This window comes from Halichoerus grypus, chromosome 9 (assembly GCF_964656455.1).
Source record: "Halichoerus grypus chromosome 9, mHalGry1.hap1.1, whole genome shotgun sequence".
NCBI classification, from domain to species: domain Eukaryota; kingdom Metazoa; phylum Chordata; class Mammalia; order Carnivora; family Phocidae; genus Halichoerus; species Halichoerus grypus.
The window spans coordinates 140975086-141002602 of NC_135720.1; the positions used below are offsets into that span (position 1 = coordinate 140975086).

Here is a 27517-nt window from a genome sequence, read left to right on the forward strand (position 1 = left end):
TCTTGGCCACCTTTTCACTGTGTCCTTACATGATGGAAGGAGTGAGGGAGCTCCTCGGGATCTCTTTCATAAGGGCACTGATTCCATTTATAATTACTGTCCAAAGGTCCCCACCTCCAAATAGTATCATATCGGGGATTAGGTTTCAGAATTTTGGAGGGACACCGACATTCAGTCTAGAGCAGATCCTAGTCCAATATAACTTATGTCCTTACAAAATGGGGAAATTTGGACACAGAGACTGATGCAGGAGGAGGAGGATGGGAGGAAGAGTAGGGAGAGGGGCGCCTGGGTGGCTCAGTTGGTTAGGCGACTGCCTTCGGCTCAGGTCATGATCCTGGAGTCCCTGGATCGAGTCCCACATCAGGCTCCCTGCTCGGCAGGGAGTCTGCTTCTCCCTCTGACCCTCCCCCCTCTCATGTGCTCTCTCTCATTCTCTCTCTCTCAAATAAATAAATAAAATCTTTAAAAAAAAAAAAAAAAGAGTAGGGAGAAAGTGGCTATCTCCAAGGGCCAGATCCTCCCTTTACAGATCTCACAAGGAGCCAACATCTGCCACTAGAAAACAGAGCTGCAGTCCTTCATCTGAACATAACACTTCACAGTTTTTGGTTCCTTTGAAACTAACAAGACATAAGGCATAATTTGCTCTCTCCTTCATAGAAGATGTTCCTACTAACCCATCAGCTGAGCATGGGGTGTAGTGTACTTCCAGGCCTTCCCATTTGAGGGGAATCCAAGTGCATCCTCAGTCAAGGTCCAGGGAAGGCTTTCTTTCCCATTGTGATGCCTCATTTTAGGTAAACCTGACTGAGCCATCGGGTGCCCAGATATTTGGTCAAACATTATTCTGGGTGTTTCTGTGAGGGTGTTTTTAGATGAGATTCACGTTTAAATAAGTAAACTGAGCAAAGCAAATAGTCTTTCGTAATGTGAGTGGGCCTCACCCAATCAAATGAAAGCCTGACCCTCCCCCAGCCCCATCCCCTCAATCCCCCCCCCCATAGGAGAGAATCCTCCTGCCTGATGACCCTTGAACCGGGACATAGGCTCTATAGAAGCTTCAGGCCTTCAGATTCAAACGGGGACATTGGCTTTGCAGATTGTGGACTTGCCAGCTGACGTAATCATGTGGGCAAATTCTTTATATCTATATCCATCCTACTGGTTTTGTTTCTCTTGAACAAATACCTAATACACCTGTCCTCCCTTATGTAGCCAGCAATTCATTCTCACCACATAAGCTGACTCAACAAGTTCACTTTTATAAAATTAACTCTGTGAATTTTGTGAAAATTTTCTCCATGCCCAAATCCTTAGAGAAATGGTCTGGGTTTAAGAAATAAAATATAAATAAATATCAAAGGAAAAGAGAGATTAAGAAAACAATTTCTGCTTGGAATGCACTTGTTTTGAAAAAGGAACACAGACAGCCCATTGTGAAATTTCGGCAGCTTCTTTATACAAATGACAACTAGCAGATCTAGATATGTCTTTTGTAAATAATGAACTTCTCAGGATCAATACTCATTGTTCTGAAAAGTGAAAGTTAAAACACCCTTTTTTAGACAAAACAAAACAAAACAAAAACACCCTTTTAAAATTACACTGGGGCGCCTGGCTGGTTCAATAGGAAAAGCATGCAACTCTTGATCTCAGGGTCCTGAGCTTGAGCCCCACACTGGGTGTAGAGATTACCAAAAAAAAAAAAAAAAGAATAAATTTTATGGGGCGCCTGGCTGGCTCGGTTGGAGGAGCATACAGCTCTTGATCTCAGGGTCATGAGTTTGAGCCTCATGTTGGGTGTAGAGATTACTTAAATAAAATGAAAGAAAGAAAGTGAGAAAGAAAGAAGTTAAGCTTTAAAAAAAAATCAAAAAAATAAAATACAAATACAATGAAAAGAAAAATTACATATAATGGCTTATTACATATAATGGTGTATGTTCATCATGGACTACATTCACTATGTGTTTTTTCTTTTCCTTGGTACTTTATAATCACCTATTTACTGCCTTTTATCTTAAAGCTAATTTATCATCATTAAAATTAGTATGTATCTCATGTTATTAATTATTAAAATGTTACCTTAAAAATAAAAACACTAGGGTGCCTGGGTGGCTCAGCTGGTAGAGCATGACTCTTGATCTCCAGGTTGTGAGTTCAATCAAGCCCCACACTGGGCATACAGCCTATTTAGAAAAATAAAAAAATTAAAAAAATTAAAAAATAAAAACCCTAAATCTGATAAATTGTTTGCATCTGAATTTCTTTTCTGCTCTCATTTTTTTTCAACTTTGTGCACATTTCAGGTAACCTAAAACGTAAATTCGACTATTTTAATATAATTCAGAGTAGAGGAACTGGATCACTACAAATGATCCTATATGAGCTTTTAGAAAAGACTGTAATCAATTGTTATGTGTTCCCCCAGGGAAGCTTTCAGAAAAATAGGGATTATCATGTAATAGGCAATTTCTGAACTCTGGCTGAAAACCTTGGGAATTTAGTTTAGCCTTAATAAATGATAAATTTTAAAAAGGTACATGTCCTCTCAGTTGGTCCTACTGCCTTTCATTAACATTTTAATTTATCATTATTTTTTATATCATGTTAAATGACTGGTTTTGTTTTTCTATTACAGTTCATTATTGTGCTTCTTTTTCTTTCCTTCTCTTTCGGTAAACTGATTATAAATGTTCTTGGGCAAGACACGAACAAACAGCTCTCTACTGCACAGCAATGTGGAAGTGGCTAATAGAAAGATTACAGAGAAACAGCCGTGAATTTTTTTTAAACTTGTGCATGTAACATTGCAGTCAACTGAAGGATTATACGCGAGCCAATGTTACTGCACAATCTTATCCGATCAATACCCGTAGTTTCCTTAGTGCAGATAAGACTACAGGATATTTGGATGTCTAGGGCCAAATTCTGATTAAATGACAACCACTTGCCACTTTTTTCCAGATCCCTACAAAATTGTTTTCCCTATAAATTTGTTCTTCAAAAACAGTAGGAAAGCATACATTGTAGAGACATTCCCAGTAGTTTGGGGCCTTGAGGATCTTCTGCCTCTGGAGAGAGGAATATTTTCAGAACCTCTCTCTTTCCATATGTGGACTCTGAGTCAGGAGATCCGAAGTCTGTCTGTCACCGGCTAGTGGTCTGAGATCTTGGGCCTGTAATTTAGCCTCTCAGTCTCGTGAAGTAGGGAGTAGAAAACATCTACCTGACAGGGCTACTAAGAAGATTCACTGGGATGACGTATGTTGTGGTATTTTAGCACAGTCATGTCTCACTGAAATACAATGTGAGACACAAACGTGAGCCACATCGATCATTAATTTTTTTTTCAGGTAGCCATATTTTAAAAAGTAAAAAGAAACCAATGAAATGAATTTTAACAACACTTGCATTTAACCCAGTATATCCAAAGTATCATTTCAACATGTGATCAGTACAAAAAATTATGGAAATGTTTTACATTCTTCTTTTCACACTAAATCTTTGAAATTCAGTATGTATGTTACATTATAGCATATTTCGATGAACACTAGCCACATCTCAAGTGCTCAATAGTCACTGTGTGACTAGTGGCCACCCAACTGGATAGTGCAGGTACAGATCTGAATTAGTCACATTAACTAGTTGATCATTCAGCAGGCAAAGCAAAAAGGATCTAACCTAAGCTGGTAAAATGGTTGTTTCAGACTCTGGGAGCCTCACGATTTTTCCTAAAGCAGGAATCATCTCCTTCGGTATGTTGAATTAAAAAAAAAAAAAGTCAAGCAATACTGAAATGTATAACGGAAAAGTCTCCCCCACACCATTCCCAAACTAACAAATACTATTAGCAACTACAGATAACATTTAGGTAAGTGGGTTTCGTGATACTTCTGGAAAATCACCAATTCTCTTATTGCTCCTCAGGTTTTTAACCTGGTGACCTCATGATTCTACCTCCTTGGTTTGCTTACCATTTTCTTATGGAAGAGATTTGTCTTTCCCAGTTTTTTTAGTTCTGTTAAGAAACATTATGAACTTTGCTTTATACTCTACCCAGTACAGGCTACCTGAATAGAACGTTGTATATACATACCATTTTGGGTCTTCCCAGTGATGCCTTTTTATCAGGCGGCTGAATGAAGAAACTGGAAGTCAGAGTTACTGTTTTGACTGGCTGGTGTTTCACAGTCAAACGACACTGTGCTTGTACTTGGCACTGGTCGTCAGGATTCTCACTTTGGCAATCCGGTCTACGGATAGTTTTCCAATCAATGGACTGTTTCCTTTACGAATTTAGATTTTATGTATGTCTCCCAAACAAAGCCAGGACCACAGCTCTGTGCTCTGTACATTGTGAGGTCGGTGGAAGAGAAACCGGTGAGAGGCAGGAGGTGGGCAGGTGGGCAGGTGGGCGCACAGGTGAGACAGCTCTGCCCGAGAGCGGCGCTGTGCGCGGTGCGGGGCAGTCCTCCCTCTGAATGACAATCCCAGGAAAAGTTAAGGAATGGGAAAACAGACTCGCGTTACGGTAGATGTACACAAAAGGCCAGACTCCGGTGACCCCAAACGTGCTGTCACAGGGGAGCTGAGGATTTTGCAGAGGAATGATAAAGCAAAGCTACAGGTGTCGCGAAGGGGACCCCGCTCCTTGCATTCCCGCGCCAGACCAGTCCTGGGCGCGTGCCGGGCGCTCGGTGAGCGGCGGCAGGAGCAACCGACGGCCGAGTCCGGCCTGCGGAGCCCCCACCGAAGCGCAGCACAGTCAGGATGCACGCAGCCGAAATACAAGCGCCGGGACACAATCGGGAGCCCGCGCAGCCACGGCTTCGCCGACAGGTACGCCGGGCGCTTCCGATACGACAGTTTGTTCTCCCGGACGGCGTGTCTAGTGGGAGAGCTTGCCCCGCCCCCTGCCCTTGAAAAGGGCAAAGAGAAGAGAGCATTGCACCGAGGGGAGAATTCCGAGGCAAGGTCAGAGGGCAGCGACCGCCCCGCCGGCAGAAACCCCCGGACGGCCCCGCCCCAATCCGCGCAACTCCCACCGCGCAGGCGCAGGAAGGGGCGGGGCCGAGGGGGCGGGGCCGAGGGGCGGAGGCGGGAGGCGATTCGCGGGATCCGTCTGGCGTCAGCTGGTCACGTGGCCGTCGCGCAGGCGAGCGGAGTTCGCCAGCTTTCCCAGCGGCGGTGGACCGTGTGCGAGGTGCTCCCGCCGCAGCTCCCTGCGTCCGCTACGAGGACCGAGCGCGCCCGTCCGATAAGCGTGAGAGAGGTGGGAACGCGGGGGCCGCTCCCTTGACGGCTGCCGGGCCGCGGCCGGGGTCGGAGTGGACGTTACGGGGCGCGCGGGGGAGGCAGGGCCCCGCGGACGAGGGGCTGCCCCATTGGCTGGGTCGGTTTTGGCGCGCTCTCCTGTCCGCGCTCCCGATTGGTTGGCGGGCGCGTCCCGGACGCGTGCCCGCGGTGGGAGCCCCGGCGCGCCGCCCCGAGTGCCGCCGACCCCCGGCCTGCGCGGGGAGCCCCGGTGGGAGCCGCGGCGGGAGCCCCGGCGCGCCGCCCCGAGTCCCGCCGACCCCCGGCCTGCGCGGGGAGCCCCGGTGGGAGCCGCGGCGGGAGCCCCGAGTCCCGCCGACCCCCGGCCTGCGCGGGGAGCTCCGGCCCGCCGCGTCGTGGGGCTCGCTGTGCCCGGAGCCTGCGGAGTCGTGCGTCGCCCGCTGAAACGACCCGCGGTTGGTGCCGCTGGTGTCCCCCGTGCCTCTGCGTGTCCTGGGGCCCCAGCCCCGTGCAGGGCTGCCGACCGGCGTGTGACAGGCCTAGGAGAGACTGCGTTGGGCCAGGGGCTGCCACCTGTTTGGACCGTGGCCCTGACGGAAGCTCACGCACATCGCAGTTCGGGATGCAGCCAGACGAGGGAACGGGAAGTTTCCCGAAGCCCTACTTGCGCCTCGCATGCTGTGCGCTCGGTGTTCTCGCGTCTCTTCGGTTACATTTTTCTAAACAGTGTTCGAGACCCAAGTAAACGATTTGGGGATCCCGGGCTGCGACGTGCGGTTTGAGAAAACATTGCTCAGTTTAGTGGGTCCCGGTCAGCATTTGCTTAACATGAGATAGAAGTGAAAATAAGGTGCACACACCATTAGGGGTTTTTTGGTTTAAACGCTCGTCTGTGCTTGCGCTCGGGCTCGGTGTGAATGTCTGAGCAGGAGGTGAGTCCCAGTGGGAGTCTGAAAGCCGCTGCACCGAGTGAAGGCATAACGTGCAGCAGTCAAGATGTTTGGCAGGCGCAGACCTGTCCCGGCGGTTCGGAGGTGGGGTTTGGAGCGAGTCTGGCCCAGCGGTCTGGTTACCCACGTTGCGTAATCCCTTTATCTTCTGCTCCCTCTTCCTCGCTTCCCGCAGTGTCTCAGTTCATGGTGATGGTCAAACATTCCCTGCCAATGTGAATACATAATCTCAGATCGGATATTAAATCACTGCAGACCTATTGCTGGGTACCAGAGCCAATGTTATTATAGCTTAAAACTGCCTTTGAAACAGCAAAGTTAGAATGCTATTTATTTTTTAAGATTTTATTTATTCGTTTGAGAGAGAGAGAGAACAAACGGGGAGCAGCAGACAGAAGCAGAGGGAGGAGACTCCCCGCTGAGCAGGGAGCCCGACATAGGGCTGGGTCCCAGGACCCTGAGATCATGACCCAAGCCCACCTGATTGAGCCACCCAGGCGCCCCTAGAATGCTATTCTTCAGGACAGACTTGAGCATACCCACGTACCTGGTGACCATTTATCGTTTTGCTTTTCTTGGTGACCATTTCTCAGGTTTTTTTGAGTCCTCTGTTTAATCCAGGACACCACAGTGTTTTGTAAATTTGTTTAGAATACCTAATTTTCCTGTTGTAACAAGATGTTTCTAACCAGAATTATTGTTTGTGTGTGTGTATGTAATATAGATAGTAAGAGTCACGAACTTTAGTCCCTGTAGTCATTGATGGGGCTGAGTTTGGGTACAGTGAGAAAAGATCGTAGTTTTACTGTACAGTAGTAATGAGTTCTATGATTGTAAATACTTGTAAATACTTTCAACAACAACAAAAAAATCTAAACTCCACCTTCGGGTGCAAACCACTTTCTGTTTATGGTATGAATTACTAGTTTTTTGTACTCCACCAGGTGTATAATGAATCCGAGTATGAAGCAGAAACAAGAAGAAATCAAAGAGAATGTAAAGGTATGTAATAGAATCACTTTCATTTGTTGAAGAAAGCATGTGGTTAGAAGCATTTTGACATAATTTAACTAAATTTAATCTGGCTATTGTTTCTATAAACTTTGAAGTGCCGAGCTTTTAGCTAGAGGACAAGTAACACTAGAGAACTTTAAAAAAATTAATTAAGGTTGAACAGTTAAGTTTTATGATCCCATTACATGGAATCTCTTTCCGTTTGTTTAGGTCTTAATTTCTTTCAACAATGTTTTGGTAGTTTTCAGAGTATTGAGTTTTATACTCCTTTTGCTTAATTTTTTCTTAAGTATTTTATTTTTAATGCTACTGTAGATAGAATTGTTCTTAAATTAAATTTTCTGTGTGTTCATTGCTGCTATATGGAAAACAGTTGATTTTTGCATTTTGAATTTGATCTTAAATCCTGCAACCTTGCTGAACTTATTAGATCTAGTAGTTTTTTAGTAGATTCCTTAGGATTCTCTGTAAATAAGATTGTGGTTGCTTTCTTTCCACTGCTCCATTTTATAAAATGACTTTATTAAAATCCTTTGTATCTTGAGAATTGGTGTCTTTGACTAGAGACACATTTTGCGTTACAGTGCACGTGTGTCCAGAGAAGATCATACTCATTACCATCGAACCTGCTTGTTTTGCTACACTTTTTGAATCCCAATATGCTGTCACTGGAAATCTTATCCCAAATATTTATTCATATAACAATAAGAACAGAATTTAATTTTGAATTTGTAACTTTGACTGATTTGCTCTTAAGGTTCTAAATGAATTTACAACTTAACAAGCTTCTGCCACACAACTTAGAGGGTGAGGGTTCCCGGTAATGAGACCACATCTTCAGGAAAACTATCATTTTGCAGATTTAAATTAAATAGAATAAATAAAAGCCTTTCATAAGTGATAGCAGATGCTTTCTGATAGATGGCTTACCTTGCCTTAGTGTCCTTACATTATTTTTCTTAAATAATAACTGTGCATTGATAATTTAAGTCCATCCCTTTCCATTTAGGATGATGACATTTTCCCACTGAGCTTTGTGTGTGTGCTTAAACTTTTTCTTATGAAAATTTTCAAATATTCAAAAATAGAGTCAATAATATAATAATCTCAACTTCACAATTTTCAACAGTTATCAATATATGGCTAATCTTGTTTCATCTACATTTTCATTCACTCCTCCTTGAGCCACATAATTATTTTGAGGCAGATCCCAGACAGTTTATATCATTTCAGCAGATCTTTATATCTAAAGAAAAATGTAATGTGTACTAGCTAGAGTACAACTATCTTGGATATAAAAGGACTGGTTCTGTTTGATTCTTGATTTAGCCTCCACAGCTCTGACGTTGGGTGAATTATTTAGCATCCCAGCCTCAGTTTACATCTCTGTAAAAGAAAGAGATTGGACTAAAACTAGATCTATAAGAGTGAATTATAGGAGTTCATGGATTTCCTACCAATTAGGCAAAACTCCATGTGAGTAGTGCTCTTGTGTGCATTTTTTTTTTGAGAGAAGGGTTCCCAGAATCCCAAATGGTTTTCTAAAAAGATTAAGACCTATTAATATCTAAGAACCTGAACCTCTTGGCTCTAAAGAGTCTGGTATTCCAATGCATGATCTGTATGAAGAAAATGATAATAGCCATATTTCATCTCAGGGGCTGGGTGCTTCAGGCCTACATGTACAAAAGTTAATCTTAAAAATGGCCATTTTTTTGTGTGTGGCATTGATTTATCTGGCTTCTTTGGCCATTATTAGTAGCAAGCATTTAAATAAATTAACACCTCCTATTAAGGGTCCAGAGTTAGGTTTTCTTCTGTTTGTCTGTGGACTAATCTATAATCTAAATTACATCTGAAATGTTGTTGTAATATTTGTTCTCAGAGTAGCTGGCATTTGTTCTTCAGTTCAATAGTGAGATAATAATCGGCAGTAGAAACTGTACCGTGGGAAAGGTGAGCTCTCCTCCTATGAAGTACTGCATGGAAGCAGAAACTTTCCCACGCTGCTTCGGTGTCATGTTCTTGCTGCCCTTGTTTGAGTGTTCACCGTTGTTTGCTATCCCATGGCGGCAGGATAACTAATGATTTTTTGCAAAAAGAGAGAGCGCTTTCAGATCAGGAAATATATGGGAAGCTATTTACATGTTATAAGGAAGGCTAAGTTTTTTCCAAAACAGTAGTGTGGGCAAATTCACGGTATTCTCGTGTGCCTCTGGCATGGACTTTGTGGCCGTCTCCTAATGAATGGGCTTGAAGCAAAACCGCTTCTGCAGTCAGGTGAAGATTGCGGGGGGGGGGGGGGGGGTCCTCTTAGATGTGTATTTGGTTCTGTATAAGGTGTGTTCTTGAAAATTGTATTCCTTTGGTGAATACATATACATGTGTTAGGGGATAGTTGCTATTTAAAGGAAGTCTGAGATGAATATTTTTGAGTAGGGGAAGAAATATTTTGCAGTGTAAATAACCTTTTCCCCCAGTTTACCCCTTTTGTGGGTTTCTACTGTAAATGTTATGATGTCTGGTAGGTTTCTAGTTTCTGTGTGGCAGATCTTTTTAAGAGGGAATACAAATATTCCTGTTGTACTGCAGTTTCATCAATATGGTCTGAAGTATTAGAGCTTAGAAATTTTGTTATATTTTTTAACTGGATGTGATTAGTTAACAAGATGACTATAATACAGCATGTATTGAAATGGAAGGAGAAAAGCTACTTGTGTCAAGTTTGGGTAATGTGATCCATTAGGCTTTCTTTAAATTTTATTATAATTTAGGGAAATAACAAGTTTGCTAGTTGAAAAAAACAATATATTGCTCCTATTTAATATTATATAGCAGACCAAATACTAGTATTCTTAGTGTTTTCTTTTTCCTAAATTATAGGAGTACGAGAGTAATAACCCGTATAACAACTGAGTAACCAGATAATAAATTTCGTTGACTTTTAGAATAGTCCTGTGCCAAGAAGAACTCTGAAGATGATTCAGCCTTCAGCAGCTGGATCACTTGTTGGAAGAGAGAATGAGGTATGTGTTATCGGGCTAGAATGGTACAAATGATACTAATTTTACATTAAAGACCTTTCCAAGATGTCCTTGATCCGGAGATGCCTAGGTCATTGAAGCTTGGAAATAATTCAAGAATAATGATTGTGTGTTTCTCTCAGAAATGGTTTTTGTATTGATGGTTCAATTTAGGAAGTTCAGAATTGGTATGAAGACCTACAGTAGCACTGGGATGATGTAAGAAGTTATGGGTTAGCCAACAGGAATAATGTTTGATGTTTTGGGAATAAAATGTTAGTCATTCATTTACCCCTGTCTGTAAAGGATAAAATCACAGATGAGGGTGTCTAGACTTTTACAGGTCTGAAAATACAGCCTTTCTGTGGTACTCAGTTATTTAAACAAAAAAAATAATTTCAGCTAAGGCTTAGACCTAAGTCTAATCTAGGATAGTTGCTGCAAATAAAATTCCTAAAAAATAACTACATTTTGGTAGAGTTTTAAATTTGTGATTCTTTTAAAAGATCCAAAGATTTCAAACAGACATATGAGTGCTCTGTTTTTAATACATACATGATAAAACCACCCAACTTTCTTGTTCATTAAATCAAAATAAATGAGATTGATGTATGTATTCTCATTGTAGTTGGTTAAAGCCTTATCCAAAAGGAAACATTGGAACGACCAGTTAACATCTAAGGCTTCCAGCTCTGGAGTTGTTTTTGTCCCAGAACATAGTGAAAATAAAAATTTTAGTGAAGTTACTCAAGAAGCGTTTGATCTTATGATTGCAGGTATGAAAAAATGTATAACTTTTCTTAAATGTTTTAGTTAATGATAAATTTAAATTATTATTAATAACTAATTTAATATTTAATTATTTAAATATTAAATAAAATAACAAATCACTTATTATACTGTTACAAATCCTGCCCACAGCCTCTTAATCTGGAGACTCTATTAGATATGTTACTCAAATGTTTAGATAGTTGAAAATTTCTTATGGTATATACTGTGAACAGGCTTTACTGTTTGGTAAGATCCAAATATGGATGAAATGTTAAAAGGTTAGTGATTAATATGACAGCTCTGACATTAGATTGTCTTAAGTGTCACAAGACTTGGAAATTGTCTTTTCAAAAGAAAGTATCTAGAGAATGATTTTGAAGAAAGGAACTTGCACATAGCAGAAAATGAAGGGACCCAGCAGCAACGTGGCTGAGCTAGAAGCTAGAAGGAGCCTGTTGTTCATCCTAGTTCGAATTGGAATGGCAGTGGAAATCAACAGAGGAAGCTGGTGATGTTCTATAAAGCGTTGTGGGAACATTTTTTTTGTAGAAAAATTATTGGGTTTTTACAGCAGCATATAATAGTATAATAGTATTTTCAAGGTTTACATGAAAACGTTAATTTATTTTAGAAAATCCATCCTCTCAATATTGGAAAGAAGTGGCAGAAAAACGGAGGAAGGCGCTCTATGAAGCACTTAAGGAAAATGAGAAAGTATGTACTGACTGTAGTCTGTGGCCATCTTTAACATTCCAGGATTACGTTCCTTCTGCTTGGTTGGAGTGATATAAACTAGCTTTAATGTTGGTCTAAGACAAGTCTAATCAGAAAGGGAGCTCTGTTACCAGAACTGTTACACCAGAGGAGCTCGTCGGGGGCCAGAGGCGGCACCGTTGGTAGGAACTTCGTGGGAATGTGTGTGTCGGTTATCCTCCGTTGCAGACTTGGAGGCATGGTGGTTTGGTTTCTAGCATGGCAGATCCGTGCAGTACTGAACTTTATTTATGTCGTATAGCTTCACAAAGAAATTGAGCAAAAGGACAGTGAAATTGCCCGCCTGGAGAAGGAGAACAGAGAACTGGCAGAAGTGGCGGAGCATGTGCAGTACATGGCAGAGGTGATAGAGGTAGGTATGTGCACACTCACCTGACTCAGAATCCTCTGTTTTTTCTTCATTTGAGGGAGCAGTGTCATCAGTAAGTGTGCGGGCTCTGGAATCAGATTTCCTGGGTGTGAGTCTTCGCTCCCTGTCCAGCACCGTCACGTTTGTTGAGTCAAGCAGGTTATGTATGTTGTCAGGGCTTCATCTTCCTCATTTGTAAGATGGGAGTAAAATATGCACTTTGTAGGCTTGTCATGAGAATAATGAGTTACAACGATGAAAGTGGAGAGAAGTCCCTGCCCATAAGAGCCCCAATGACTGTTAGATATTATTATTATCATGAAGCAAAAGAACATCTATTTTCTTGTAGAAATATAAAAAGGAATTTACTTACATATGGAAAATTTTTCTTTCACAGTTGACAAGTTTTTTGACAGGTTTTAATATAACGAATGCCAGTGTGACATTACCGTCATTTATAAAACTGTTAATTGGTAAACTAAAGTTTGGTGGTCTTATCTGACGTTTTATTTGGAAGAAGCTAATGTGTTTATAAGAATTAGCCTGGGGTTGGGTGGGTGGGGGGCCGGGTGCCTGGCTGGCTCAGTCAGTTAAGTGTCCGACTCTTGGTTTCAGCTCAGGTCATGATATCAGGGTCTTGAGATCAAGCCCGGCATCAGGCTCCGAACTCAGCAAGGAGTCTGCTAGAGTTTCTCTCTCCTTCTCCCTCTGGCCCTCCCCCTGCGCGCTCCCTCCCTCCCTCCCTCCCTCTCTCTCATAAATAAATCTTTAAAGAAAAACAAAGAATTAGCGTGATGACTTCACTTACAGTATTGGACTAAAAAAGTAGGTCTTAAACTTATTCATGTTTTCGAAAAATCATCTTGCTGAGAGGAAGAAACTTTCAAATACTGGCTTTTCTTGTACTGAATTGCTTACATTTTAAAGCCGTGACAGACTTACTGTTCGAAGTTTTCCCTTGGAAGTAGTGTAATAGCTCTCCCAGCTGCTCTGAGTGTGTTGGTCCACTGCAGACTGGAAATCAGAAAACCTGGTCCTTCGCTCTAGGTAGCTTGAGAAGCACTGACTCGAGTGGACCGTGAGGGCACGTCAGTGCTTTAAAAAGATGAGCAAATTGTTAGGCGCTGTGACTTCGCTGAAGTGGGATCTAGCATGGTGGAGACTTCGATAGAACACTTGACTGTCAGTGAATGTAATTGAGAGACTTTATGAAAAGGACCTCTTTAGAACATTGAGGGTCAGTGAGACCAGCACACTGCTAACGGACTTGGCCTGTATAGTGTTGACAGTAAATTGTTGGTTTATTCTTTCAAAAGAGACTGCATGAGGAACCTCTGGATAACTCTGAATCACCAAACAGTCAGGAGTGTGACTCGGAAGAGGAAACCGGGGAGGACTCGGACGTGGAAGCCCCAGATGTTGGTATGTGTCCTGAAGATGCTGTGTCTTCCTCGACAGATGCAAAACCGTGTGTGTGAGTCACACTGGTCTGACTTGAGAAACTTACTGCCAGAGTTTACCTCCACTAGAGTTCTTTGTAGCAGAGCAAACAACTGTACTGCGGAGTGGGAATCAGACCTCCTTGTTTGAATCCTGGGACCCCCGTTGTATTAAAATACAAATACTATGTATTTTTAATCTGTGATGTTTTATGTAAATAGCATTTTCTCAGTGGTCAAACATGACTTGTGTATATGATAAATAAACTTCAGTCTCTTGTTGAGCATTGTGTGTATCTGGGAAGAATGAAGTATAACGAGGCTAGAGAAAGTGTCTGTTTCTATGGTTTTATGTTGTTTTCTTTCTGTTGCTCTGCTGTCTTGGAGAAAATGAATTTATCCTTTTTTTTTTTTTAAGTAAGCTCTACACCTAGCATGGGGCTCAAGCTCACGACCCCAAGATCAAGAGTTGCTTGCTGTGCTGACCGAGCCAGCCAGGGATTTTTTCTCTCTCCTAAGACTGAGATGGTTGAGGTTTTTACTCCCAAGTCTGGTTGTACTTCAGGCTCATTGTAGGGACTGTTGATTTCCATATACTCTTACTCAGTACTTCTGATGGTGGAGTGTGAGAATCTAGTATTGGACGCTCCCCACATGGATCTCAGTAGCCAGGAAAAGGCCCAGTTGGCTGGTACAATCTGACTCTTCTTGGAAGCTTAAAATGGTGGGTGATTGTTCTTGGGGGGGTTGGGGGGTAAACATTCACTTAGATGCAGGGAAAAAGCCAAGGGTTGTGAAATTTTCTGTTCACGTATTTCACATATGTTACAGTACAGAGTATGTATATTGAGGAATAAGAAGGGTGGATTAATTAGGGATTTCCCATATGTACTGTTTGGAATGAAGAACAGGAGAAAGGAAATTGTTTACAAAGTACATAGCTTTGGGATGGAATATGTTCTTTGAGAAGCATACCAAGTACTTTTTATATAGATCGGCAATAAAGAGCTTGTCGAGCTTTAAAGGATTCCTTTAGGCAAGGTGTATTTATCCTTACAGAACTTGAATGTTCTTACCTCTCATACTGAGTTAGTCTACCTCAGTGTTGATGGTTAAAGCTTCTACTTCAGAGCCTGAACTGAATGCTTTGAAAATGGAAGTGATATTAATGTACAGCAACATTGTCCAGAAAACTTTGGGATGTGGGAAATACCTTTGCTACCTAGCATGGTGGCCAGTTCGCCGCACGAGGCTGTTGAGCACGTGAGATGTGGCTAATGTGAATGCGGAACTGAACTTTGATTTATGTTCAAGTAGCTGCATGAGGCTGCTGTGTTCGTGCAGCTCTCTGTTCTAGGTATGGGCCAGTAGCCTAAGATCCAATTAAGACGATACATTTTATGCTAAGTGTTTTTTACTACAGTAAAAAATAATTTAAAGAATATTACGGGTTAAGGGTAGAAGGCAGTGAGCCAAGAGGCTATTAGAATGAATGAGAGCTAAGCAGAAGAGGGTGACCTGGCAAATAGAAAGTATTTCTGGAAAATGCGAAAGATGGATTGCCAGGATTTGGTGGTGGGGAGCAAAGGGAAAAGGGAAGTGAGGACTTTACAATTTAATGTAAAAGCTATCACTATTAATCTAGAAGAAAATAAAGGGAAAAATTATAGTCACTGGTTTTGGCAAAGATTTCTCAAAAAGGACACAAAAAGTACAAATTCTGTAGTAAATTGGACTTCATAAAAATCAAAAACTTCTCTTTGAACGAAGAGAATGAAAAGATAAGCCATAGACTGAGAGAAACTATTTGGCAAAATCTCCAACAAAAGCTTTGTATCTCTAAAGAACTCTTAAACTCAATAAGTAGACAGCCTAGCTTTTAAAATGGGGAAAATTGGGACACTTGACCAAAGGGTGTATACAGCGGACCAGCACGTGACAAGATGTCTGCAGCCTCGGTCGTTAGGGAAACGCAAATCAAGCCTGCGGTGAGCTGCCGCTGAGCTGTCAGAATGCAGCTGGCAGAATGGAAACGTGACCGTACTGTGGCGACATACTGAGGCCATGAAGCAAGGGCATCTTCCCCGTACTGCTCGTGGCCAGGTTCAGTACTACAAATGCTGTGGAAATGGCCATTTCTTAAAAGCTAAACCTGCATTCCTTAGGATCCAGCCATTCCACTCCCAGGGGTGCTTACCTAACAGAAATGAAAGCATATGTCCACGTGAAGACTAGTCGGCACATTCTCAGTTTTATCTGTAGTAGCCGAAATGTCCACCAGCAAATGAAAGGATGAACAGATGGTGGTGTATCCATACGGTGGAATACCACTCAGCAATAAAGTAACAGTTGGCATAAACAACATGGACAAATCTCAAATGATGTTGAGTGGAAGAAAGCAGGTAAGAGTACCTGCTGTTTGCTTCCATTTAGATAAAACTAGAATCTTGACAGAAAGCAAATCAGTTGCCTAAGGACCTTGGCATGGTTTTGGGGATCGATTTTTAAGTCTCCAGGACCTGGGAACTGTGACCCTAGATGATGGGGAATTTGGAAGAATTTACTTAAGATGATGAGTCTGATTTTTAATTAGGTATCAAATGTCAGAACACCTCAATGAAATGCCTTAAAGACGGTCAGCAGTCAATCACGCCTGGCAAGTTAGCATAACTTACTTGAAGTTGACTTAAAAAATTCGGGGGAGCTTCTGTAAGGATAACGGCAACAGGTTAAGAATCAACTGGAAAAATGTTACGTGTGAAGCCTGGATTAGACTGAAGTTGTCAGTATATTCTATAAGGTCAGTATTACATACTAAAGTGCCCAGGATAGCCCACAAAAGGGTTTGGAGCAGGGGGAAACGAGAGCCCTGGTAATACAAATGGACAAATCCTAAATAAAATGGTAAATCTAATCCAGTTATATTACTGAAAGAGAAAACATGATGACCACGTTGGGGTTTATCCTAGGGATGCGAGATTGTTTCAGTATTAGTACACACTTGAAATTCTTCACATTGAAGGGTGAGAAAGCCCATAATCCTAATAAAATAGCATCAGTAAAATTTAACAGCTAAGCCAGGAAAAGACTTGATAAAAAGCTATCTTCCTACGCCTAACAAACATGGTGAATGATTAATGGTGAAGCTTTAGAAACAGTTGTAAGGTCATGAACTAGAGAAGAATGGGCCACAATTATTACTAATTATTTTTGAGGTCTCAGCCTGGTGCAATCAAATCAAAGAAAGCTAATTATGGGAAGGAAAAAGAATTCATTTACATAAGAAAGTCCCAAGAGCGACTAGAAACTAAGTGGCCAGATTTTAAAATCACCTTAAATTAATTGCTTTTCTATATACGAGCACAGACAAGTTTAAAAACAGTGGGTGTGGGGGGATGGTGAGAGGATCTGTGATGAGAAGTAAATGTTACTAAGATGTGGCAAAAATATTCTTAAGTTCTGGGACATGTTATGTCTCTTCCTGCCTTCCTCAGAGTTCTTTTTTAAAAATAGAAACTGTCTACTGTGAACAAAAACGGAATTCACTGGAAGAATAGAACGGTCCTGAAGAAGCAGAAACCAGCACGGGGGACCCTCTAACAGGTGCTCATTGGCATTGTCTTAGTGCTGATTTTCTCCCCTTTCCTGACATGGCGAGATTGGCGTGGCTTGGCTTATGTCGCTGCTCCTTGGGAGGGCAAGATAGCTTGGTTGACAGTCTCAAGACGACACCGTGGGCCAGCTATCCCCTCGAGATTGCAGTGTCTCAGAAGAAAGAATTGATTCTAGTTAACCAGACACAACACATGTCCACTACCCAGCCTTGGGCCCTTGCAACTTTGCTCTGTTTAGAAAACTCCCCCACTAACCCTGTCGCCTTCAAGAAACCTCAGTTGAATTTTAGGTTCTAGCTCATTAGGTCATTAGGTCAAGAAGGATAGGAGTTGGCATATTTGAGCTCCCGGGGCCTCTGGGTGGGATAACTCTGAGGTGCGTGTGTTGTGTATTTACCAGAGCAGGCCCTCAGCAGGATCACAAGTACCGTCTACCTACGGTGTAACGTTCTTGACCACACACCCACTCGCCTTCTTCCCTTCCCTGTTGCTAGTTCCTTAGATCATCTTCCAAATACAGTTCCTGCACTCAAATTCTTGACTCAAGTCTGTTCTAGGAGAACTCAAATGTTGGGGAAGGATGAAGTTATAAGGGGTAACAAAGGAAAATAACTAATTATTAGAACTTTGGCAAACCAGTTTTAAATTCAAAGCTTAGCATAAAAATACCCCAAAGCCCAAGTCTAAGCCTTATGTTTTACCACCTTCAACTTCCAGGTGAGTCAGAGACCAAAAAAAAGAACTTGAATACAGCAATGTAGCCAGCCTGCCTTTCAAGCTACACCTCTGTAGGTAAAATGTTAACCCAGAGTCCTCTAAGCATTGTCAGAAGAGGGGCCTTAGCAATTTCTGGTTAAGCAGGAGAGTCAAACACAGCCGTTTATCTCCTGTGTCTCCCTAGATCCCATTAAAGATAATAGTAAACTACAATCAAAAACTAATGATGTAACGTATGGTGACTAACATAATACAAAAAAAAGAATCCATATTCCTACTAAAAAAATAATAATAGTAAACTACAAAAGACATAATCTCACCCTGATGAAGACAGCTAATAGTCAAGAAAAGATGAGGGAAAGTGACAAAGCAGGGCCCAGAAGGAAACTTAAATGAAAATATAAATATTGCCAAGAAATCCATTTCTAGAAATCTATTCCACAGATGTACTCACACGTGTGAAATGATCTATATTTAAAGTTATTACAACTTTAACCTATCAAAAGACTGGGAATAATCTAAATGTCCATGCTTAAAATTATATAAATTATAGTTCAGTCATACAGTGGAATACTCTGATGCAGTAGAAAAGAAGAAACTCTAAGATATAAAAACCAAGACCAAGGATAAAGTATTGACATGTACAACAACATTTTTCACAGAACTAGAACAGATAGTCCTAAGATTTGTATGGAACCACAAAAGACCCTGAACAGCCAAAACAATCTTGAGAAAGAAGAACAAAGAAGTATCACAATCCCAGATTACAAGATCTACAACAAAGCTGTAGTAATCCAAACAATATGGTAGTGGCACAAAAATAGACACATAGGTCAGTAGAACAGAACAGAGAGCCCGGAAATAAACCTACACTTGTACGGTCAATCTATGACAAAGGAAGCAAGGACATACAATGGGGAAAAGAGAATCTTCTATAAATGGTGTTGGCAATACTAGACAGCTACGTGCAAGAGAATGAAACCAGACCACTTTTACACCATACACAAAAATAAAATGGATTTAAGACTTAAATGTGAGACTTGAAATCATAAAACTTAGAGAAGAAAACATAGCCGGAAGGTTCTTTGACATCAACCATAAAAACACTTTTCTAGGTATGTCTCCAGAGGCAAAGGAAACAAAAGCAAAATTACAGTATTGGGACTACACCAAAATAAAAATCTTCTGCCCAGCCAAGGAAACCATTAACAAAACAAACAGGCAACCTACCGAACGGGAGAAGATACTTGCAAATGATACATCCAATAAAGGGTTAATATTTAAAATAGGTAAAGAACTTACACAACTCAACACCAAAAAACCAAATAACCCAATTAAAAATGGGCAGAGGACCTAAATAGGCATTTCTCCAAAGAAGAATACAAATGGCCAACAGATACATAAAAAGATGCTCAACATTGCTAATCATCAGAGAAATGCAAATTAAAACCACAAAGAGATGTCACTCTATGTCTGTCAGAATGGCTAAAATAAACACAAGAAATAAGTGTTGGTGAGGATGTGGAGAAAAGACACTGTGGAAAACAGTATGGAGGCTGCTCAAAAAGTTAAAAATGATCCAGTAAATTCCACTACTGGATATTTACCCAAAGAAAATGATAACATTAATTTGAAAAGGTATATGCACCCCTGTGTTTATTGCAGCATTATCTACGGTAGCCAGGATATGGGAGCTGACAATTACACAGTGTGAAACTATGGAGAGTGGTTGAACAGCTATAGAGAGTGGGAATCAATTAGTGAAACTAAAGCCACAAAACAAAGGAACAAGACTCCAGGGAAAACAGAGTTGTACGAAGAAGAAAATCACACTACGCGATATGACTTAGCCATGAAAAATATTGAAGTATTCCTATTTGTTTTAATTAACAAGTTATATAGTTAATTAACAGTGATATAGATAATACATCCTTTTTTTAATTTAAGATTTTATTTATTTATTTGAGAGAGAGCGGCAGGCAGAGGGAGAAGCAGGCTCCCTGCCGAGCAGGGAGCCCGATGCAGGACTCAATCCCAGGACTCTAGGATCATGAGTTGAAGGCAGACGCTTAACGACTGAGCCACCCAGGCGTCCCAGATCTTCCAATGATGGCATGATTATACCTGAGAGAGGAAGAGGAGGGCATGTGGACACAGGCAAGGGACAGGGTTACAACCCTAAGTCTTATCTGTCATATTAAGAAGTAAAAGGAAAAATACCTAAAATTGAAAAAAAAATTAGCAATGTATAAGGGGCGCCTGGGTGGCTCAGTCTCTTAAGTGTCTGCCTTCGGCTCAGGTCATGATCCCGGGGTCCTGGATCGAGCCCCACGTCGGGCTCCCTGCTCGGCGGGGAGCCTGCTTCTCCCTCTCCCTCTGCCTCTCCCCCTACTTGTGCTCTCTCTAATAAATAAATAAAATCTTAAAAAAAAAAGAATTGGCAATGCATGTGAACTATTTACAGCTATGGAGGTAAGTAAATACCAGAAGAAACAGCCAAAAGAATTCCAACGGTTACCTCTGGGAGTGTGAATCAGGAGGGAGTCTGGGGATTGCTATTTTTCTGTCAGAGGCCTTGGGTTATTTGACTTTTTAAATCATGTTCGTGTATTACTTTGAAATACAATAAAATTTAATTTAAAAAGCATTTAAAACCACAGGCAGGCAGCTCCGCCGCACAGACCTTCGAGTCCAGGTGCTTGTGGGACCCGAGTTGTGTTTAAGTATTTATTTAAAAAAAAAAAAAATCATGTCTCCTTCTGTACTTAAGCACTATTCTCTTTTGCACAGCCGAATATTTACAATTATGTTTCATGTCGGGCATTCTGCTGCAAAACCATAAAAAAACGAGACACAGGAAAAAAAAAAAAAGTAATTTCTGCCCACGACCCAGTCTCTCGATGGGACTTCCGATTTCCAACCCTTAATCTACCCCGGTAAATGGGATTCTAGCTGGAGAAACTCTGTGTTCACAAAAGCCACCGTGGATGAGAACACGCAGGTGCGCAGCAGAACACAGCTTTGCCTGGTTGAAGGTCTGAGAACACCTCCCGCACCCCCTGCCTGCGAGAGGCCCGTAGGTCCCCGTGGTGTGATCCGCGTCCCTCTCAGCGTTCCTGTAATAAATACAAGCGAGGATCACAGGACGACACCACCTGTTTAATAAAGGCGGAAGCATCAGGCTGGAGCACAGCCTGGTCAAAGCCCGTTTGTGACAAATGAAAGCGCATAATTCAACCTACGGTGGCCGCAACGTCAGCTAGAGGCGACTGTTAGTGTAGCTGGAGAAACGGGTGCACATCCCTTAGGCACTTGCGATAAATACTACCTTTTGCAATAAAGCTTTTCATGACCCTGGGGAACACAGAAGTCAAGTGCAGGTTTTCTGTTACCTATCCCCTAACGATCCAATAGGGAGGGTGCACATCTTAGGAAAACCCAAGAGCCTACCTTCAGGCTGTCTAGGGGTCGGAGCAGACGGAATCCCACCTCCATCCAGAGCTCCCTCAGGGGAGTTGAGGGCTGCTTTTCTGGGGTGTTCATTCCCCCGAATTTCCTGCTGGCCCGACATACAACAGAATCATGTTCTGGTGGCCAGAAGAGCCTCTCGGCTAAAGGCGTGGCAGCTGGAGGGCCGGCACTGAAATCATCAGGGCTGAGAGGATCCAGGTGGGGTAAGAGTGCCCTCTACAAGGGGTAGCTGGGGCTTGGGTTGGGTGCCTTGGCTGTACGTCATCTAATAACCCCCAAAACATACCATTGCTCCTAACAGTTATATACAGAACTCATCTTTCAATGAATCCCCATATTATGAACTTAATTTTTCTGAGGTCACTTTAAAGAGTGGCCCTTTTCATACGTGTGGTTATTTCAGTGACCGTTGAAGATGTATATAGAATTTCTTAACTACCTAAAAGAAAACACCGAAGAAGACTGTATCGACTTTTTATTATTTATTCCGGTTTTCCAGGCTGATGCAGTGGTATAGATAGCTGCGTCAGCTGCATTCGGAGAAATTAATTCCTGTGAAAACCAATTAGGAAATACAGCACCTCTGCAAAATTCTCAGGCCACCCAGACCAATTCTCAGTCGCCAGTATTTGCAAGTGATATTTCAGAATACTGTAGTTTTTAAGCTCCTTTACGCAGGACAAGTTATTGCACGTCATGACGGAGAGAACATAGCAAGTCCAGAATTTAACAAGGAGGCTGTTGTTTATTTCACTTTTGGTCGTAGAGTCGAGTTTGTCCTCAAAAACCTCAACGAGGATAGGAATAAACTTCAGATGTTTGGCCCTCTTCTGGCTGACGGGGTTTAAGTAACACCAACACGCTATACTCTGGAGCAACGAGATCTTTACCTTTGGTGCCATGGCATGATCTTTCAACAAGTGAGCTACTTCTTTCATGTACTCAGCTGCAAATTTCCCAGCAGCCGGTCCTCCTGGAAAACAAGTATTTGCATTTCAGAAGTATTGCTAGCAACATCTGAGTGCTGATGCCTCCATATTCTTTCTGCTGTATACGGACACGGTGACTCCTGCATTTCCCTAGGCAAAGCCCTGGAAATTCCCTGCCTGCGTAAGCCTCCTCCCTCGTTCCTTCATTCAAGCCCCCGCCTGTCAGTATCTAAGGTGAGCAAAACCGGCGGTGCTCCCTCATGGTCTTATTCCGGATTCTCTGTCTTCAGTCCTTGAAAAATACCTAGAGTGTTAGAGCAAACAAAAAGAAGAACCAAAACGCTGCCTTGCAAAGCCAGCAGGGTCTAACTGATGAGAGAGAGGCTTTTCATGAGTTGTCCATTGCTGTCCCGTTCTCTCTGATTTCTCATCTCTCAGCCCAGCTCTTGCAGATCGGGGAGCAACGTGACGTTAAAAGAATTTTCTTGCTTTGGTTACGGACCCAACCTGGTCCTAGACTCTACTTTCATCATATACCTGAACCCCAGATTTCCCTCGTGCAAATCTCAAACCCCAAGAAAGTAGCCGAGAAAACATGGGATGAGGACTATTGAGACGGGAAGAAGTAGGTGGCATGGTTGGCCAGATTCTGGCCACTGGAGCTGTGAACCGGCTTGCATTTCTCTTATTGGCACTCTCACAGTCCCACAGGCCCAAGGATATTCTAGCCAACGATAAAGCTTTCGTTGAAGCCTGGGCATAAGCCCTTCCCTGCTTCCCACCAGTATAACTAAGACTACATAACAGCAAGTTAAGGAATTCTGACCCTCTTATAAATAGCTAGCCCTTCCCCCAAATGGCTAGACAGGCAACTGGCCTTCTCAAGCGGTGGGCTCCTTCTCTCCTTCCTTCACACAGGAGTCTCCGGCCTTCCTTCTAGCTCTGTGCCAGTGGTTCTCACCCATTCTGGCCCCTAGGGCCCCTTGGTCCTTGAAAACGGTAAATGTTTTCTCTCATGGACACCATTTGAAAAATGTAGTCTCTCAAACTCCCATCTAGGTAACTCATTTTACCCTTAAAAAAGAGATCAATCTATCTCTGATAATTAGAGCTACCAGCCAGAGCTTCTAATCAAGAGACATGTTGTTGAGATGAATGGATAATGAAGAGGTGGTATATATATATATATATATATATATATATATATATATATATATATATATAAGGAATATTATGCAGCCATCAAAAATGAAATCTTGCCTTTGCAACGACGTGGATGGAACTAGAGGGTATTAGGCTAAGCGAAATAAGTCAATCAGAGAAAGACAATTATCAGATGATCTCACTGATACGAGGAATTTGAGAAACAAGGCAGAGGGTCATAGGGGAAGGGAGGGGGAAAATGAAACAAGACGAACCCAGAGAGGGAGACAAACCATAAGAGACTCTTAATCTCAGGAAACAAACTGAGGGTTGCTGGAGGGGAGGGGGGTGGGAGGGATGGGGTGGCTGGGTGATAGATATTGGGGAGGGTATGTGCTATGGTGAGCGCTGTGAATTGTGTAAGACTGATGAATCACAGACATGTACCCCTGAAACAAATAATACATTATATGTTAATAATAAAAAATAAATAAATAAAAATTAAAAAAAAAAGATGTGTTGTTGAAGATTATCTATAAAATTTCATTGTATATCCTGAAATTTATTAGGAAAAAAACGTGGGAGTGAGTTTAAACCTGATGATTACTAGAGCAGTGTGTGTTTAAGCAGTTTACCACTTAACTTTCTGGCCAAATATACATTAACAGTTGCTTTTCACTGATGTACTGACTGTCTTTCCTGGTAGGTGTTTTAATAGCATTAAGCTCTTAATGCTTTTTCTAAGGTAGTTTCCACGTGACGCATTTTTACAAGATAAAAAATAAAATCCCAAGCGCTTTTACTCTGTGTTGAAATCATATTACTCGGTGGGAGTTACATCAACTCAGTATAGATTCTTTGATTTTTTTTAACATAATAATGAGAACTTCGTTAGGCAATTTCGGTATGTGTGTTTTTAACTAATAAAAGTGGGAAAATTCTTCGTCGTTTACTTGATGGACTCACTCTTGCAAAACATGAGATCCTTGAGAAAATGATTGGCAAATGTCTTTGGTCGTACAAAGACAAAGAACTAAAACTTTAGGCAAAGGAAACGTCCCGGGCATCTAAGACCAGACCTCTGAAAAGTCACTAACTTACGGTGTTATAACAAGCAAAGAGATTTCGGAGGAGCTCTGTGAGGCCAGCTGGCTCAGTCCGTACCTGTGAAGGCCAGCAGTCCAATTCGGTGCGCAGCTTGAGCCCTCTTCTCAACAGCTAAAGATTCATCCTTCAATAAATGGCCAAGCACCACGATTTTTTCTTTGTGAAAAATACTTTCAGCGGAAGGGACGTCTCCTTCCTCCTCCTTCTTCACGAAAAAGTGCTTGACAGTGACATTCCAGAACCTCTGCACACGCCAACACAGCCCCAAAAAGTAGCGGTAAATCCGCGTCCAACACTGCACATAATAAACACGGGTCTTAGCCATCGCGTGGAAAGAGCCAGTGGTGGTTCAGCAGCCGAAGTTCATAGTCAAGAACTCTGGAATGCATCACTTAGCAACCCTGGAGAGCGGAATACACCAGTCAGGGGGAAGCAGGGATGCCTTGATTCTCTAGGCCGGCATCGAAGGCCGTCTGCGATTTCAGCTACACCAAGTTTCCTTTCACTTCTCTGGGTGTGTAGCATCTCGGCTTGGACCAAACCGGTTCCCCCTCACGCACACGAGGTGCATTCCTGCCTTTGCACCTTTGCTTGGGCAGCACCTGCTAGCCGCTTGCCTGTTTTACTTTGCTTATTCCGACACGTACTGAACCTCCTTCCGTAGGATTATCCCTGTTCTGCTTGTTTGTCACGTAATCAGACTTTTTCTCCACATCACTGATGTCCTGTATTGATCCTATCTCGCTGAGAAAATAGAAGCAGGCTAAAGGGCACTTGCACAGTTGTCTTCACCGCGCCCACCTCGCTGCATCGTGCACACGGACCCCTGCTGTCCGGCTGTTATGGACGCCCTCTCCATTCAGGCAGCGTATTTCAGCCACCCCTCGCCCCACTCAGGGAGATGGCTCTACAGCTCTTCTCTTGCCTTAACTAATTTTTCCATCGCGACTGGATCGTTTGCATCATCAACAAGCATGCTGTACTTTTTCTCAGTAAAAAAGTAAAACACTTTCTTGACCTCATATAACCCCTCCGCCGAGTTACTGCTCTGCGCCCCTTCATACAACTCTTCAAAGAGTGGCCATACTCACCGTTTCAAGTATTCTTCCATCCTCTCTTGGATGTACTCCAAAGAGAGATTTCCAACCCACGAATCTACTGGGATTGCTCGTCAGCGTCACTGATGACCTTCATTCTGCTGAATCCAATTCTCGGTCTTCAGCATTTGACACTTTCTCCTTGAAACGCCTTTTTTGCCTAACTTCTAAGCTGTCATACCCAATTGTTCTTCTGCTTACCACCCTCCATTTCCCTTTGCTGGTTCCACCTCTTTATGACCTGTAAATAGTGGAGTGTCCCAAGCCTCAGGCCTCATAGGCTCTTCTTTGTTTCGATCTATACTTCCTAGATAAACCAGTCTCCCGGCTTTCAGTGCCATCCATATGCTGAAGACTCCCAATTTTATATATATATATATATTTCAAACTTATTTTTAAGTATCTCTACTCTCAATGTGGGGCTCAAACTCACGACCCTGAGATCAAGAGTCACATGCTCCAACCAACTGAGCCAGCCAGGTGCACCCCCCTCCCCCAATTTTATTTTTAACTGGATTTCTCACCTGAACTCCAAACATATTCAGTCGTCAACTTGATAGCCATCCAGTTGGCTGTCTAAGAGGCTTCTCAAATATAACATGTCCAAGTCAGAATTCCTGGTCTTCCTCTCTAAGCCTGCAGCAGCTCCCTTTCTCTGTCTTGGAAGATGGCACCCCATCCTTGCACCTGTTCAGGTTGAAAGTTTTGGATTCATCCTTGGCTTTTATCTGTCTCACATTTCACTTCCAACTTATCAACAAGGCTCTGCTTTCAAAGTAGAAATTTGGATCCCCCATGTCCAGATTTGGGATCTTCTACAAAGTGTACATGCCTGGACTCTTCAAATACATCAAGGTATGCAAGCTTGAGAGGAAAGGGGGTGCGGGGCTACTGTTGTAGATTAAAAGAGCCTGAAGAGACATGACAAACATGTAACGCACCGTTGGAGCCCTGAATCCACACCTGTGTGCGTGCACGTACGTGAGCACGTGTGCAGATGCAGTAAAGGGCAGGAATGCGACAGCGTGGGAAACAGAGACATGCATTGTCCAGCACGGTGGCCACAGGGGCTTTGGAGCGCGTGAAGTGTGACGAGTCTGAGTTGATATGGGCTGTAAACGTAAACTACATACTGGATTTTGACGACTTAGTATGAAAAAAATGCAAAATATCATATTGCTAATTTTTGTTATTGATTACAAGTTGAAATATTTTGGATATGTTAGGCTAAATAAAAGATATCTTACTAAAGTTAACGTCCCCTATTCTCTGTACTTTTTAAAACGTGGCTACTAGAAAATCTAAAACCCCAAGCATGGCTCCTCTTCAAGGCTTTTGTGCTTATTGTTACCTCTGCTTGGAATGTTCTTCCCGGAGGTATCCACATGGTTCACCCCATCAGTTCCGCACGTGCAATTTTCTGTCAGACCTTTCCGGACCACTCTCCTCTACCCTGTGACCTTTGCCCTGTCACTTGTCCCATCCCCAGCCTTGTACAATTATGACTGCCTTCCAGATCTCGTTTTCTCCCCTTGCCAGCATATGAGGGCAAAGATTTTTATGCCTTTTGTGTTTTCTTCACTGCTGATCTGCAGTGCAAAAAACAGTCATATTCTTTGAGCGTACACCTCATTCACAGTAAGTATGCAAAAAAAATTACTTGTTGCATAAATGAGAAATTAGAGATCTAGTTTTTAGCAAACACACAAAGTATACTTAGAAATTTCTCAAAATCAAGGTAGTATTTATTTAATAAGAGATATTGTCTCTGGGAAAATTTCAGGGATAAAAATCTTCATTTTTCTATTTGACTAATTTGCTTTTCGGATACAGTGAGAA

The 27517-nt window shown here is 42.3% G+C and overlaps 2 protein-coding genes and 1 long non-coding RNA gene across 8 annotated transcripts in view; 1 reads left to right on the plus strand and 2 right to left on the minus strand.

Moving 5' to 3' along the window:
- The window catches only part of LOC118548365 (uncharacterized), a 46797-nt gene extending 41785 nt beyond the window's left edge, over positions 1-5012 (minus strand). For all 3 annotated transcript variants that reach the window (XR_013441443.1, XR_013441445.1, XR_013441444.1), the window contains exons 1-2: positions 4103-5012; positions 2089-2192 (exon numbers count right to left, since the gene is read on the minus strand). This is a non-coding gene — a long non-coding RNA (uncharacterized LOC118548365). The remainder of the gene's footprint in view (positions 1-2088; positions 2193-4102) is intronic.
- Positions 5013-5124: 112 nt separating this feature from the next.
- Positions 5125-13884, plus strand: GMNN (geminin DNA replication inhibitor). Of its 3 annotated transcripts, none has more exons than XM_036112209.2 (7): positions 5125-5278; positions 7175-7232; positions 10193-10270; positions 10896-11043; positions 11670-11752; positions 12054-12164; positions 13478-13884. In XM_036112209.2, the coding sequence occupies exons 2-7, from the start codon at positions 7182-7184 to the stop codon at positions 13637-13639; spliced, it is 633 nt and encodes a 210-aa protein (XP_035968102.1). In that variant the 5' UTR covers positions 5125-5278; positions 7175-7181; the 3' UTR covers positions 13640-13884. The 3 variants fall into 3 exon arrangements, with proteins under 3 accessions (XP_035968102.1, XP_077911874.1, XP_035968101.1); XM_078055748.1 differs by having other exon boundaries at positions 5142-5269; XM_036112208.2 differs by lacking the exon at positions 5125-5278 and adding an exon at positions 5479-5960.
- Positions 13885-21862: 7978 nt separating this feature from the next.
- On the minus strand, positions 21863-27294 carry ARMH2 (armadillo like helical domain containing 2). Of its 2 annotated transcripts, XM_078055752.1 has the most exons (3): positions 26203-27294; positions 24639-24982; positions 21863-22375 (listed from the first exon to the last, which is right to left on the minus strand). In XM_078055752.1, the coding sequence occupies exons 2-3, from the start codon at positions 24904-24906 to the stop codon at positions 21948-21950; spliced, it is 696 nt and encodes a 231-aa protein (XP_077911878.1). In that variant the 5' UTR covers positions 24907-24982; positions 26203-27294; the 3' UTR covers positions 21863-21947. The 2 variants fall into 2 exon arrangements, with proteins under 2 accessions (XP_077911878.1, XP_035968100.1); XM_036112207.2 differs by lacking the exon at positions 26203-27294 and having other exon boundaries at positions 24639-26196.
- Between the last annotated feature and the right edge of the window lie 223 nt (positions 27295-27517).

What these genes read in the sequence shown, in the direction of transcription:
- GMNN (XM_036112208.2), top strand. An exon ending in AAATCAAAGAGAATGTAAAG is followed by an intron (nt 7,233 to 10,192) that starts GTATGTAATAGA and finishes GTTGACTTTTAG; the next exon opens with AATAGTCCTGTGCCAAGAAG. An exon ending in TTGTTGGAAGAGAGAATGAG is followed by an intron (nt 10,271 to 10,895) that starts GTATGTGTTATC and finishes TTCTCATTGTAG; the next exon opens with TTGGTTAAAGCCTTATCCAA.
- ARMH2 (XM_078055752.1), bottom strand. Translation starts at nt 24,906, where the DNA reads ATGGCTAAGACCCGTGTTTATTATGTGCAGTGTTGGACGCGGATTTAC. An exon ending in TGGACTGCTGGCCTTCACAG is followed by an intron (nt 22,376 to 24,638) that starts GTACGGACTGAG and finishes CTTGTTTTCCAG; the next exon opens with GAGGACCGGCTGCTGGGAAA.